The 15490-nt window shown below is 44.3% G+C and overlaps 2 protein-coding genes across 3 annotated transcripts; both read right to left on the reverse strand.

Annotated features, from left to right (window-relative positions):
• Positions 1 to 2663: 2663 nt before the first annotated feature.
• Positions 2664 to 6756, reverse strand: LOC127766761 (glycine-rich RNA-binding protein RZ1C-like). 2 transcript variants are annotated; one of them, XM_052291896.1, is made up of 3 exons: positions 6535 to 6642; positions 4202 to 5929; positions 2664 to 3644 (listed from the first exon to the last, which is right to left on the reverse strand). In XM_052291896.1, the coding sequence occupies exon 3, from the start codon at positions 3639 to 3641 to the stop codon at positions 2829 to 2831; it is 813 nt and encodes a 270-aa protein (XP_052147856.1). In that variant the 5' UTR covers positions 3642 to 3644; positions 4202 to 5929; positions 6535 to 6642; the 3' UTR covers positions 2664 to 2828. The 2 variants fall into 2 exon arrangements, with proteins under 2 accessions (XP_052147856.1, XP_052147855.1); XM_052291895.1 differs by lacking the exon at positions 4202 to 5929 and having other exon boundaries at positions 6535 to 6756.
• A 4673-nt stretch (positions 6757 to 11429) lies between these two features.
• LOC127766760 (protein NUCLEAR FUSION DEFECTIVE 4-like) lies at positions 11430 to 13634 on the reverse strand. Its single transcript, XM_052291894.1, has one exon. The coding sequence runs from the start codon at positions 13603 to 13605 to the stop codon at positions 11785 to 11787; it is 1821 nt and encodes a 606-aa protein (XP_052147854.1). The 5' UTR covers positions 13606 to 13634; the 3' UTR covers positions 11430 to 11784.
• Between the last annotated feature and the right edge of the window lie 1856 nt (positions 13635 to 15490).

Below are 15490 nucleotides of genomic sequence, written 5' to 3' on the forward strand. Positions count from 1 at the left end.
TCATGAAGCTTCCACCTTTATACTACTAATTTTCTACTCTGGCTTGATCTCCTCTACTCCTTACAACTCACATGCCTAGCCACAATATGTATATATCAAGTTAATACAATTTAACATATTGGACGCTGCACACTTATCACGATGAGGAAGGAGTAGGGAGGTAGATCAATGTTATCTATAAAATATATCTGTAGAAAGTATTTTTGTAAAATACTTATTGGGGATAATATCAATAAAAGAACCACTAATGCATGCACCATTGATTCTATGGCTATCGTCAGCAATGGTGGCCACACTCACTAGTCAATTGAGATTTGAGTGGGAGAGGAGGACATACTTTGCCCATCACTACTTATATTAAGTGCAAGTGTGTAACAAAGTTTAGATATTTTTATGTCTTCCTAATATCAAAGTGGAATTAAGAGAGTTAGTTATGGAAGGGACAAGACTGTAATATATAGTACTGAATGATAAACCAATCAAATTAGAGTGCTCCTAATACAGTCGACATTGGTATATCTCGATTCTAAGAACGTAGATATTTTAGTGTTCAAATTTTATCCCATAATATAATTATTTATCCATTACCCTCTCATCTCAACCAATCACAACCACCCTCATATAATTTATTCACCTATTTTTCTCCTTTTTATTAATTGCAACATTTCCTATTTAATTCAACCTACTTAATACTTACGTCCAACTTTGAAAATACTTACATTTTACAGCAGAGAGAGTACACCACATAGACACAAACAACTCTAAGCATAGTCTCTCCTACTGTATGAAACAATTAAACAATTTATCGTTCTAACGGAATTTGGTGATTTAGTGCTAGTGTGCTACCAAAACTGTTTATATGCCCCGATGCAACATTTGATTATATTATTATGTGGTCAAAATTTCCTCCAAGCATATGCAAGTTGCATTGCTATTGCCCGATGAAAGTTTCATACAAAAGCCTGAATTATACTTTAGAGGACATCCATAACAACTAAGAAGAGATGATATACAACGAAGAAATTAAAGAATGTAAGGTTGTGTTTAGATTAAGGGGTAAAAAGTTTTGGCGCGTCACATCGGATATACGGACTCACATTTGAAGTATTAAATATAGACTAATAACAAAACAAATTACAGATTCCGCATGTAAACTGCAAGACGAATTTATTAAGCCTAATTAATCCATCATTAGCAAATATTTATTATAGCACCACCTTGTCAGATCATGGAACAATTATACTTACAAGATTCGTCTCGTAATTTACACGTAATATGTGTAATTATTTTTTTACCTATATTTAATCTTTTATACATGTATCCAAATATTCGATGTGACAGGGTGAAAAAAATTGCCAGTGGATCTAACCAAGCCCTAGCTCCTCTTGTGCATGTATTGGGGGTAGCTCCTCTTCATCTCAAAAGAAAAGGGAAAAAAAGCTTTATTTATTAAGTAAAATTGCCAAGGCGATGACAATGCTATCTAGCAAATTTTGCTTTGTTTGCGATGTCGTATTATAGTAGCATAACAATGGATTGATTTGGAAGCATCAAATCCATGGCCAGCCTAGGATTTTAAACGGATTTCAACTTCCTAAATCCACCCTTAACCTGCCAAGTCCATGCATTTTCGTCCTTTGGTAGTATCTGCCATGTCAAAGCGTTGAGAACTTGCCTGATCATGAGCCACCATAGTACTGAGTATAGTTTATGAATATTTATACTAATATATAAATAAACAAAAATCACGGTACACATGTTACTTTAGGTGTGAAACAAAGATTTATTGCTTGCCGAGTCCAATTAGAGAGAAGAAAGGTGATAGAGACGGGGAGCTTTTGGATAAGTGTCATGCAGAAACACTATAGATACGGAGATAGTGACAGGCATGTTGGCTCGGATTGGACCAACTGGAGGACGAGATATCTGACCTTTTTAAGAAATTTTTTCTCTAACGCCTGCATCATATATTTCATATAGAATTTATTAAAATATACTTCCTCCATTCCATTCCATTTTAGTGCAGTTGTGAGTTTCTGTGTTATTTAAAACTTTTCTACCATTAATATTTTTATTGTTATTAGATGATAAAACATAAATAGTATTTTATACGTCACTTATTTTTTTTAATCTTCTCATAAATTTTTCAAATAAGAAGTATGGTTAAAAGTTGAACACGGAAAGCCACATCTACACTTGAAATTGGACGTTGGGAATAGATACGAAATTCTGCATATATTTCAAGCAAGGCAACGAGTAATGTCAGAATATTGAAGTTTTACTGATTCAGGGATCCAACTGATGATAATCTGTACCATCTTTTACAGAAGAAATGATAGGAAAAAAAAAGAACATGAAACGAGGATGCTGCTTCCACAATGCATGGATCGAACACATCAGCCACTGTTAACAAACAAATAAAACCACACATCAGCATGGTAATGGCTTTTCTGGCTACCGCTTTCTGGACGGAAGATAAAGCATACTAAGGTTTCTCACAAATGTGCTGGGCCGGCATAATTTAGCCACTGTTTCTGTAGTAATCCTTGCAGATTAGATTGATGCTACCATGCAAGCCTTAATCACCATGTACAAACCACAGAAAGCATTCAGCAAATAGGGAATCAGGCAGACAACCACTCGGTACAATGCGAGCCAATTCAGAATCCAAAACAGTCTGATAGATAAACTTTTTGCCAGAATCAAAACAGTGCTGGAGGTTCTAATACATAATAGATATAACTGTGCCAGCGCATTCACTAAACATTCAGCCATGCGAAACTGCAAGCGTTAAACCGCAAATACATAACTTGATTCTGCGAAAGGCTTCACTGGAAGCGATCATCAAAGCGTCCTCCTCTGCTAGGGCGGTCATACGGCCCAGATCTGTCCCTGTAGCTTCCTCCATCATAACGAGCAGGCCCTCCACCACCGTAACGGTCAACACCACCGCCACGTGGGCCATCCCTGTCATAGCCACCACTTATACCACCCCTTGGGCCATCCCTGTCATAGCTTCCACCACCCCTTGGGCCACTCCTATCATAGCCGCCATTGCCACGCACTCCATCCCTCTCGTAGCTTCTTTCTCGTTCCCGGCCATAACTACTAGGCTGATAGCGATCAGGACCTCCATATCTGTCTGGAACATAGCGGTCACCACCTGATGGGTATCGATCATTAGCATATCGGTCACGGCCTCCACCATACCTGTCTCTGACATCAACAGGTTCACGGTACCCACCATCATAACGATCATCCATGTAACGGTCTCCAAACCTATCTGATCCAGAAAAACGGTCTCCTCTGCCACCAGCGCTGAACTTAGAAGAAGAGTATCGCGCAGAACGACCACCACCAGGATTAGGGCAATCACGAGCCCAATGACCAGCACGGCCACACTCAAAGCAATTGCCTGGGGGTGGTCCATCACCTCTACCACCACGATACTCTCCTCGTCCACCACCACTTTCATACCTTGTGTCATCTGTATTCATCTTAGGCTCAGCCTTGTTCACTGATATAGTCCTGCCATCTAATTCTTGACAGTGCATTTCTTTAATAGCGCTATCAACTGCCTCTGGATCTGAAAATGTCACGAAGCCAAAACCACGATGGCGTTGGGTGTGTCTCTCCAGCATGATCTACAATAAGAAACGCTTATCAATATCGGAATGCACATAATGATGAGAAAAAATAAACCAAGTGAGGACTAAGCTCAAGTCAGCAGCGTAATATTAGCATAGCTCATATCCATACAATAAAAACCCAAAACATCCAACTTCAGCAAGGGACCAAGGGGCGAAAAAAAATTAATTTCAGCAAATAATTTGCTGAATTCAGTACCAAAAGGATGACATGACATTTCAATTCATATTTCAATTTTATCCAGAACTGAAGTATATCGTAACTCAATAAAAGGATTATCAGTTGTCACAGACAGCAACATAGAACCACATGTATTTTGACCATATGACCAGGTGAATATAGAACGCTATGAATAGCTAATGTCTACAAGCTAGATCAGCATTATAAAGACCATGCCTTCACTTTAACTCAGAAAAGAAAATGCAACCACTAATAAACTCAAGAATTTAAGGCATTTATGTAATAAAGCTTGTCAGTGAAACAGATTACCCAAGCAATGAAAATCTTTCAGAGACAAATTTAGGATGGTTACAAGACAACAGAAATTCATTACCTTAGAACAGCGCTGAAATATTGTTATTCCAGATAACAATTATTCAACCGAACAAATAAAATTTCTGTAACACAGCTGCTTGTAGCTGTAACTACCATTGAGACTGAATATTCCCAAGACAGTAAACCTCATTATCACTGACAAGCAGCACAGCAATAAAAAAATCTGTCCATTCTCGGTCCTAGAAAAGTAACACATTGTAGCCAAGCTGTTGTTTTTTGCTGTTACCCCCTTTTTCAACAAAACTTTCAGTTAAACTTACTCATTGGTCTTCTCTGAATAGCCCAAACATCACCTGTTGTCTGGATTCCTACTGTACATCCCATTTCAACTAAACCAATTGAAACAAACTAAAAGTCAAGATGCCAAAACCTCCTGGCCATCAAAATATCAAATCAACCAGCTGAGCAGATGAAACCATCTACTAACTTGAGCAAATTCCCACAACAAAGGATGATCATCATGGAAAGTGTCTGATGTGTTCACAGCAAAACAATAGTACTCCCAGGTTCATCATGGGAAGTGTCTGATGTGTTGCCAAGCTTGTCTGGCACATATGTTCACGAGGCAATCTTATGACACCACAAGCGGAGCAGACAAAGGCAGCACAAAGCAATATCTGATAAACACAGTGAATCAAAGGTGTGGCTTGGTTGAGCTGAGGGCTAACATCAGCTTCAGTGGTTATCCTTCAAAATGTCCACTAGAACTACACAATGTCCACTAGAACTACAGAGTGTCCAATGCACCAAAGAACAGATCTGGGATTTCAGCTCCACCTCATCTTGTCAAATATATTACTAAATATAACAAACAATTTATAGGCTACAATGATAGCCCTTAAAACAGATGGTGACTAAGATTGAATAATGCAGAAAACTGTTTTCGCAGTCAACAGCAGAAACATAACTTGAGTAAAACAGAAACAAATAAAACAAATTGATTTCATCATTAACAATTGCACTATTAGTGTTGAACTTTTCAACCAATAGATGATGCAAAACAGAAGGTTCGTACTGTTTTCACAAAAGAGCAATAGAAAACCAAAGAAGTTGTGACAAAAGAACCAAAAAGACAATGTTACATGACATAACACACCTGTCAAAGGAAAAAATAACAATGCGAATGGAAATTACTAATAGCACGTAGACATGGTTCCCTATAAAAGAAATTGTGATAACTAAATAATGCACACAACACCCTTTTAATCTTTTCAACAAACGTATCAGTGTAATATGAACAGTGCACTGCAAAAGGTCAACTGATTTTCATGTCCATAAACTTGGTGAGAAGCCACTGAAGTAATCCCATCAGCAGACTCTGGTGTTGCATAGCAGAATACCAGTATCACCTGGTTCACAAAAGAGCCACAAAAGCTACCGAACCACTGCAGGTATTCAGTGTGAAGTAACACTGCAAAGTGCAAACCTTGTTTCTTCTATCATACCAGAAAGCTGAACGAAAAATGCCAGAGCACAACCAACGGTTGGATCAACTGAATGTTAACTGTTTATGGATGAAGTCCAGGGGACACAGCACCCAGCCACGTACTTCAGGCATCTAATCGTACGAGCACCATCACATGTCTCCTCAGGAAAGCAACTTCCACCTCAAGCTAATTCTCAAAGTGCACTCGGGAAAAAAAAAAGTTCTCTGTTCCTTTAACAATCAAAAGAACGATGCGCATTCCAAATCTGCTAATTTTCCAGCTCATCAAGCAACGAGTAGCTGAGAAAGATCACAATTAGATCTCGACTAAAAAGAGAGAAAACAAGAGCAATGAGTAATCCTGAGGTGGCCACGAACAAAATCAAAATCATTACAGAGTACTTCCTACAAAAACGAGTATAATTTCACTTCCTTCAAGACAATAAAATCAACTAAATTTACAGCCTTTTTCTATTATCATCAGGAGCTAACAAGTTTTATCCTGTTTGAAGAATAAAACGGAAATAATATTTGGAATAAAACGGAATTAATATATGGCTTATGATGAAGAAGTGAATTACTTCTGCTACCTTCAAAGGCAGCGAATTTTTGAACTTTTTGGTATTTACGGTGTGTAACACAGATTTTAGACCCAGAAAGGCGTACCAAAGTGAAGAGATGAATGAATGAATATAATCTCAAACATATTCATAAACAGCAGCACATCCACCTCCTTACCTCCACCACGCGGCAACCCACCATCCTTCCTTCAAACCGCATCCACAGACCCCAAAAAAAATCCACAAAATTCCTAGATCTAGTAGCGGCAGCATCCGAAAAAATTGAAAAAAAAAAAGCATACGTAACACGGAGCTGCGGCTCGAGCGATCGATGCGGTAGGGTACCTGGGCGTCGACGACCTTGCCGAAGCGGCGGAACGCGTCGGCCAGCTTGCGCTCGTCGGTGTGGAACGACAGGCCGCCCACGAAGATCCGGCCCTCCTCCTTCCCCGCCATTGCGCCCTCCTCCCCGCCTCCGCCTCGGTGGCTTCCGCTCTCGCGGATTCGGATGGCTAGGGTTTGGGTCGGGGGAAGAGAAGAGGTGAGATAAAGGAGAAGAAGCCGCGGGGATGGAAAATGCTGAAGAAATCGTTTGTTAGTCGGTTCGCATCGCTCGCGTGCGGCGTGGCGGCTCGTGGGCCGGCCCTGTTGGTTGGTTGTTTCGGCCCTTGGGGTAGGTCGGTGGGTGTCAAGGCCCAGATAAGTTTCGTGAGAATTGGGCCGACCTAATGGGCCATAACTCTTCGGGATCACCTATACATTTGGGGAAAAAGGTACACCGAAGGTCCCTCAACTTGTCATCTAGTTATAAAATTGTCCCTCATCTGTAAAACCGGATACAACGCATCCCCCAATTTAAAAAATCAGTGCAATCTAGATACCTCGGCGGATTTAACTCTAGTTTTGTCCGACGTGGCAGCTGACTCAGCGTGGGCCCCACACGTCAGGTTGCCATGTCATCATCATCTCTTTCCCCTCCTCTCCCTTCCTCCTCTCTCTATCAATTTTCTTCTCATACGGGCCGGAAGATGGGAAAGGGCGGCCGACGACGGGCGATGCGGTGGCGCGGTGACGAGAGAAGGGGCGACGCGGTGGAGGCGGGCCGAGAGCAGGCGTGCGACACGGGAAAAGGGGCGACGCGGCGGCAGCGGCCCGGGAACAGGCGGGCGCCATTTGCAAATCCATGGCCTCGTCGGAGTCGTTCTCCGGCAGCGGCTGCGCATGGTCCGCGCCCGTTCCGCCGCGTCCTTCCACTCCCTCACCATCCCGCGCACCCTCTCGCACGTCGCCTGCGGCACCGTAGGGCACCTCACCGCTTGCTTGTCAACCATGGTGAACCTCGCCGGATCGACGCAGTGCTTGAACGCGTCAGGGAGCTCGGCGCGGAGCGCGTCCACCTCCTTGCGCCTCGCTACCACGAAGGTGAAGAACACGGCCAAGTCCATGCTAGCACAGAGCGACTTGAGTCACTCGGCGATTCTAGCGGTGTCGGCGGAGCCGGTCATCCCTGCCTTGCTCTTGGCAAGGGAATCGAACTGGGAGAGCCCGAGCAAGGAGCCGTCGATGGAGACCTCCCGGCGGCGGAGTGCCTTGAGCCTGCGGGAGGTACGCACGTCGAGGAAGTGGCACTTGGTGCGGAGAGTCTCGGAGCGCGCGGCGAGGCAGCGCTCCAGCGAGCCAACGTGAGCTGCTGGTACAGGTGCGTGCAGGTCGCCAGCAGCTGCTGCTGCCGCTCCAGCTCCGCGAAGCCATTCCTCACCGCCACGCTCGTCTCCAACTCCACCCTCACTGCCGCCTCTGCCGCCGGAGCGGCCATCGCGCAGGTGAGAAGGAGCTCGCCACCGCCGCGTCGCCATGCCACCCCGCCGCTCGTCGCCGGGCACCCTTTTCTGCCTCGCTACGCCAGCCGGGTGTAGGCGGCATGGGGAAGGGATGGCGCGGGCGGAGGACCGACGGGAGACCAGTGGCAGGCGGTCGTGGATGCGGCGCCGCCCTGGTGACCTCCTCCCCACCTGCCCCGGCTTGCCCGAGAGGAGAGAAGAGAGAGAGAAGGGAGAGGAAAGGGAAAGAGAGAGTGGCTGACCTGGATAGGCTGACATATGGATCCCATGCTAACTCAGCTGCCATGAAGATCAAAACCAGGATCAAAACCGCCGAAGAACCTCGGGTGACCAGTTTTGTATAGTTAAGGGGCCCCGCATATCTGGTTTTGCGGTTTGAGGACGTTTTTTATCTCACTGACAAGTTGAGAGACCTTCGCTGCACTTTTTCCTACATTTGGGGTGTGGTTAATGGGCTGGTGATCGATGTGGGCAATCACCCTCCATTCCCCCTTAACACGCTCCTCTTCCCCTTCCTCCTCCCCTTTTCTCTTCCTACTACACCATAAATTTTAAAAAAAAAGGTTAGAAAAATTTATGTATAGAAATATATATATATATATATATATATAATATTTAAATTCAAATTCAAATTTGAATCGAGTATATAAACTTTGGGTCTATAAACTTTAGATGTATAGAAAATATTATATATAAAAAATATTTAAATTCAAATTCAAATTTGAATCGAATATATAAACTTTTGACTTATAAACTTTGGGTCTCTAAACTTTAGGTGTATAGAAATACTATATATAAAAAAATTGAATTCAAATTCAAATTTGAATCGGGTATATAAACTTTTGACTTATAAACTTTGTATCTATAAATTTTAGATGTATAGAAAATACTATATATAAAAAATATTTGAATTCAAATTCAAATTTGAATCAGATATATAAACTTTTGTTGGGTCTCTAAACTTTAGGTGTATAAACTTTATATGTGTAAATTTGAGGTGTACAAACTTTAGGTGCATAAATATACTAAAATAGAAAAGTAATGCGGTGCCAAAAAAGGAAACCACGTGAAGGAGGAGGGGGTGATCGCTAGAGGCGATCGATCGCCCATTAGACTTTTCGATACATTTGTCGACAAATTCTCTTCTAAAAATTTAACAAATAAAATTATAGTACAAATCGTGATGTAATTTCACTAGCTTGTATGTAACTTTAAAAAATTTCTTCGTAACATGCTATTTCGGTGAAACGGAGGTCATGGGAATGAATCTTCACATGTGTGTGTTGTGACTTTTTTCTTCCACACTTGCACAAATCTTGAAACAAATCTATTAGTCCAAAATTATGTGAAAGTTATGCATAAGTTGCACTGTTATTACATGCAAGTTACTGTATAATTACACTACGATTATACTATAATTACATCTGTCAAATTTTGGGAAATGTGTTGCCAAATGTATATCAAAATTGAAAGCTTCTATAGATTGTAGATTGTGGAACAATACGGCTCTCTAGTCCAAGGGTTCTTTCACGACTTATTTTTTATTATTTTATTTTTTATTAAAAATTACAAAAAATAAATTCCCAATTCAAAATTTTACAAAAATGTAATCCTCCCCATTCTCCCGTAGGGCGATTTGTTTATATGTTTCAAAAAATAGGGTACGAGTCAAATACTTTTGATTGAAGATCGATACTGTGAGGATTTATTATTATCATTTTCAATGCATTGTTGATTTTGCGTCTTTGCTACAATTTTTTATGGATAAAAATGGCTAAATCCCTCGTAAGGCACCATTGGTTGACATCATACAAAGAGCAATCGAACGTCGCTACAAGCCTGAATGCTAGTTGGATGAAGAGCGTAAGAGGATGGAGGAGAAAGAATGCAAGAAGAAGGAATATATTGCAACAGGAGGAGAAAGCAACTTTATTAATGGAAAAAGAAATTGAACCATTAGTTTTCGATTTGTGGCGCATACACCAACATAAGAAAGTTAAGAAGTCGCATATATGAACTATATAAATTGTCTCTTGAGCTTGTCTACCAACCCTTCTACATCGTTCGATGTGTATTACAATTTTGTGCTCCTTCATTCACATGTATTCTATTTGTGTTTCAGCTTCAGTTACTCTACCGCTATCATACGTCGGACTGACCATGTTGATCCACAAAGTGAATTTGTACCTCCTTGGATTGGCCTGAGAAATAAAAATAGTTAGTCAATGAGGATATGTATTATGAAAACACTAACGGAAATGGAAAATGTAAGGTTGTGACATACAACTTCTATGTTGGGATAAACAAAATATCTCCTTCCAAATATCTCTTCAGCAAAGGAGGTAGCTACCTGGTAACGATCTCTACAACCGCATTTTGGACGCTCAGACCATTCAGGTAGATTTAATGAATTGTCTCTCTAGTGTAAGCTAGCAGACTACACCCATCACTCATACTCAATCCACATCTGAATGAATTGGGTGGTCGTTTCAGGTTGTGTTATCCTTGCACCGATGAAAGTTACTCTCACCATATCGATCTACTTCAAAGTCACATTCCGTTATGTCTTCCTGCTTGCACAAATTCATTAGGACCGATAACATAGAAGCCGTATTTCCATACGTCCTCCTGCTTGCACAAATTCATTAGGACCAGCGGAAGTTACTCTCACCATATCGATCCACTTTACGAAGCCGGACGCCACTAGACTACAAGGGTTGCAAACGCGTTGTCGAGCACCAGCTCCAAAACAAAAGATCATCAACAATCTCCTGGTCATCCTCACAGAGAAGGGTTGGAAAGGGAGAGGGCGATAGAGAAGAAGATCCGCTCAACCCTCATCCAACCTGGTGAGAGAAGCTTGAGAGACAAAAACGCCGACAACCAAGCCGACAACCAAGTTGAGAGAAGCTTGTGACGGCGGGAAAACAAGAACTCACAGACAATGCCCCAAGGAGATCATGACGCTAAAGACGTCACCATCATCATCCATCCAAAGACTAGGCTTTCATCCGGAGAATCTCGTTAGGGCGGAGAAGACAAAAGCTTGACAGCGTTCCGCGGGGGGGGGGGGGGGGGGGGGGGGGGGGAGGCTGCCAAGCCGAAGAACTCTGAGCGAACCCTTTGTTGTCGGCGCAAGACGTTCCCTCTCCCTTACTTGTTGCGTCTCCACTCTCCACCACCCAATCAGGCTCCGTCAACATGCAGTCCCTCCGGCCAGCCACCTTCAGCGCTACAGGGTCAGCATACCATTCATTCCAGCACCATTATGTGTGATGCCATCGTAGATTTCACTTGAATGAAGCGATTGTGTCACTAGGCTATATAGTCGATATCACTACTTCAAACAATGTTCACACAAACACGACCATGGACACCGTGGTCTAGAGCTGTAAACTTTTCAGCACTGATATATTTCAGAAAAATTAAAACAGTGAGCAATCTATTTTTTAAATTTTTTTTTCTAAAGGTCTTTTCCAACGCAGTGAACAAATTTCGATTAGATCTGACCGTCCAGAAATCGAAAATCTTTTTTAAGAAAAGTAAAAGAACTGGCTAGCAATTCTGGTTAATTAACAGGGCCAGCAAGATGTGATCATGTGACCGACTGACCGGGCGTGTACTGTTGCGTCGCACGTAACCACACGTACGGTAACGGTACAATCAATCCGTGCCCGTTTGACCACGACTCACACCTGCACGTTCACGTTTGCTTCTCCTTCCTACCTCTTGCTACACGCTGCACACCTACCACTCAAACCTTGGTGGTGCCATTGCCGCCGCCGCCGCTACTCCCGCTGGCCTCGTCGTCGACCTTGACCTGCCGTGCTCCTCCTTCCTCCCCTCCCGCCATGGCGACCTCCCTGAACTTGCCGTACAGGTCGCCGCGGTAGAACTTCCTCGTCCGCCACGCCAGCAGCAGCGACACGGCGGCGCCGAGCAGCGTCACGGCGGCGATGATGAGGAACGACACCCTGAAGCACCTCACCCCGGCGCACGTCAGGTCCCTGCTTCCCCTCCTCGCCGCGGCGCCGCCGGCGGCGGCGGCCAGCTGCCGCTCCGCCTCCCGGTCGTAGAGGTGGCCGGTGACGCGGACGTTGAGGATGTAGGAGCCGACGGGGCTCGCCACGGCGCCGAAGTTGTAGAGCGTGGAGTAGTACTTGAGGCCGAACACCTCGGAGATGATGGCGAACAGCAGCGGCCACTGCGCGCCGAAGCAGAAGCCGAGGATCACCGACGCCGCGTAGAGGCCGTTGCCGACGCCGAGCGCGATGAGGAGGTGGCCGGCGGTGGCGAGGAGGAGCACCGCCGTGAGCGCCAGCGGCCGCGGCAGCTTGTACGCGGCGAGCACGTACTCCGAGCCGAACCCGGCGGCGACGCGGCCGGCGTAGTTCCAGATGCTGACGAGGGAGACGAAGGTGGAGATGCTCCGCTGCGGGTAGCCCAGCGACTGCCCGATCTGCCCCATGTTGTCGATCGCCGTCAGCGTGCCGCCGATGCCGCAGATGGTGGCCACGAACAGCACCGCCATGTCCACGCTGAACAGCGCCTGCAGTATCGTGTAGTCCTCCCCCCTCGCCGGCGGCCTGAACACGTCCTGCATGCACGCCACCGGCTTGTCGTCCTCGCCGCCGCCGCCGTCGTGCTCCTTCTTCTCGTCGACGGTGGAGCTCGTCGTCGTCGGCGGCGGCGGAGGCTGGAGGTAGGTGTTGAGTTCTTGCTTGACGACGATGACGAGGGGGAAGAAGATGAGGAGGAGGAGGACGGTGGTGGTGACGTAGTACGCCGGCTTGGGGAAGCCGACCACCTCGAGCTCGACGACGTTCATGACGAGGAGGTAGACGGCGAGGACGATGGAGGCGTAGAGGAAGTAGAAGAACGCCTTGCGCTCCCGCCGCCTCCGCGCGTCCGCGCCCGCGGCGGCGGCGTCGCGCGGCATGATGCGGATGGTGGGGATGAAGAGCAGCGAGATGGCGGCGGGGAGCCACGCCATGAGCAGCACGAGCGACGCGCCGTCGTCGTCGGCGCCGTAGATGGCGCGGTAGAGCTGCGTGAAGATGGCGCCGCTGAGGCCGACGAAGCCCTTGAGCAGCCCCAGCACGACGCCGCGGTCCTCCGGGAAGTTCTTGACGGCGGTGACGAGCGCGCCGGTGTTGGCGAACGACTGGGAGTTGGCGCCGACGGCGATGTAGAGGCACATGAGCCACACGGGGGGCCGCGGCGTGCGCCCCGACACGGCGAGGTAGATCATGAGGTAGCCGGCGAGGTTCATGGCGGCGCCGGCGGCGAGCACGACGGACGGCGGCGTGACCTCGTTGATGAGGCCCGGGAGGACGCCGACGTTGGCGCCGACGTCCTTGAAGAAGCTGAGCGTGTTGAGCGTCTGCTGGTCGTAGCCCAGCGAGGTCTTGATCGCCTTGGAGTAGATGCCGAAGATGTACGTGCCGCCCGCCGCCGCCATGATCAGGATCGACGCGAAGAACATGAACCACCGCCCCCGCACCACGTGCGCGCCGAACCGCGCCGCCGCCGCCACGCCATCGCCGGAGCCGGGGCCGGAGACGCCGAACGCCATCGTCGCGAGCTCGTGATCGATACGCTTCTACGGTTCTACCTCTCCACCAGCGTACGGGGCCGCGGGCTATTTGTAGGGAAGCCTCAAGCCGGTGTAGTGAGGACAGTAGGGAGCTTGGGTGATGTGAAGTGTGAGCTTAAGGCGATCTCACCCTAAAATTTTTCACCTTCTCACATCGAACGTTTAAACACCTACATAAAGTATTAAATATAGGCTATAAAACAACTAATTGCACAGATTACGAATAATTTGCGAGATGAATCTTTTAGACCTAATATATTGCTCCATGATTTGACAATGTGTTGATACATTAAACATTTACTAATGACGAATTAATTAGACTTAATAAATTCATCTAGCGGTTTTACTGATGGATTCTGTAATTAGTTTTTTATTAGTGGCCCGAACACCCTATACGACAACATATATAATGTCCAATGTGACAAGCCCAAAACTTTACACCTAAATCTAAACACCCCCTAATATTTTGTCCACATGAACGAGTGTGATTGTATGAGATAGCTGGGCGGGCGTGCAACTAATCACAATCAAAATGAAGATTTTTTTTCGAGGAAAATCAAAATGAAGATTCTTTCCATAAGTTTCGTCTCCAACAATTTTGTTTCTCGATTTTGTCTATCCATATTCTTGGCTCATTTCAAAAGGAAAATCCGGATTTTGGAGCATAACGCATAATTAACGGGTTGAAGCGTCCCAGCTGAATAACCGCTTTATGCTTTTCTGATGACAAATTTAGAGTAAATTACATCCACGGTACAATAACTTGGCAGGTAGGTGCGATATAGTGCAATAACTTGAGAATTGAACGTCCGAGTGCAACAACTTGACAAGTGGATGCGTTCTAGTAGTACAAAAACTTAACAATTCAGTATTTCGGTGCATCAACTTGGCTAAACATATGCAAGGTGAGTTTTTTTCGTGATATCAATATGCCATTGCATAGTAATCATACGGATATTACCTTATAAGCATATAGTAGTACATTTTACATCCAATTACCTTTAAGATTTTTTTTGTTTTCTTCATCTTATCAAATATCAACTGAAATATAATAATTTCTACAGATAGTTTAATTGGCTTTCGATTATTAGTTATTAGGATAAAAATATAAATATGCTTATACAAATCTGCGCTAGTATATTATCAAAATTAGTACTTAAAAATTTAATTTATATAAAAAAATGCTCCAAATAATCAAGTTGCAGCATAACCATTTAATTTATTGTATCAAAATCGTACATACCTTGCAAGTTGTTGCATTTATATGATCACTTATAAAGTTCTTATACTAAACTGCACCTAACTACCATGTTGTTGCACCATAACGCTCATTTCTCAAGTTATTGCACTAAATTGCACCCACCTGTCAAGTTGATGTACCGTGGATGCAATTTACTCACAAATTTATATATGACATCTAATTCGCACACCTTTTGTTTTTTCCTCACTCAACCCATACAAAAGGAGTGTGGATTTTATTGGCAAAAGAAAATAGGAAAAAGTCCAAATAACACTCTAAACTTTAGATGGAAATCCGTCTAGCACCCTGCATTTTGAAACCAAACATTCAACCTCCTAAACTTTACAATACCATTTATATAAACCCACAAGATGGTTTTGCATAGTGGTTTTTATCTAATTTGTATATAAGTTGGATGAGTTTGATCACATGTCATACACTTTTGACATATATATATATATATATATATATATATATATATATATATATATATATATATATATATATATTAATTAAAATCTTGACTTAAATATTTCTTTTTGCTCCTTAATTATTAGCTCTCACTTACAAACAAGTACCAACGTAATAATAGCATAATATCCCTGTATAAGAATAAATTGATGA

The sequence above is a fragment of the Oryza glaberrima genome, chromosome 3, assembly GCF_000147395.1.
Source record: "Oryza glaberrima chromosome 3, OglaRS2, whole genome shotgun sequence".
Classification (NCBI taxonomy): domain Eukaryota; kingdom Viridiplantae; phylum Streptophyta; class Magnoliopsida; order Poales; family Poaceae; genus Oryza; species Oryza glaberrima.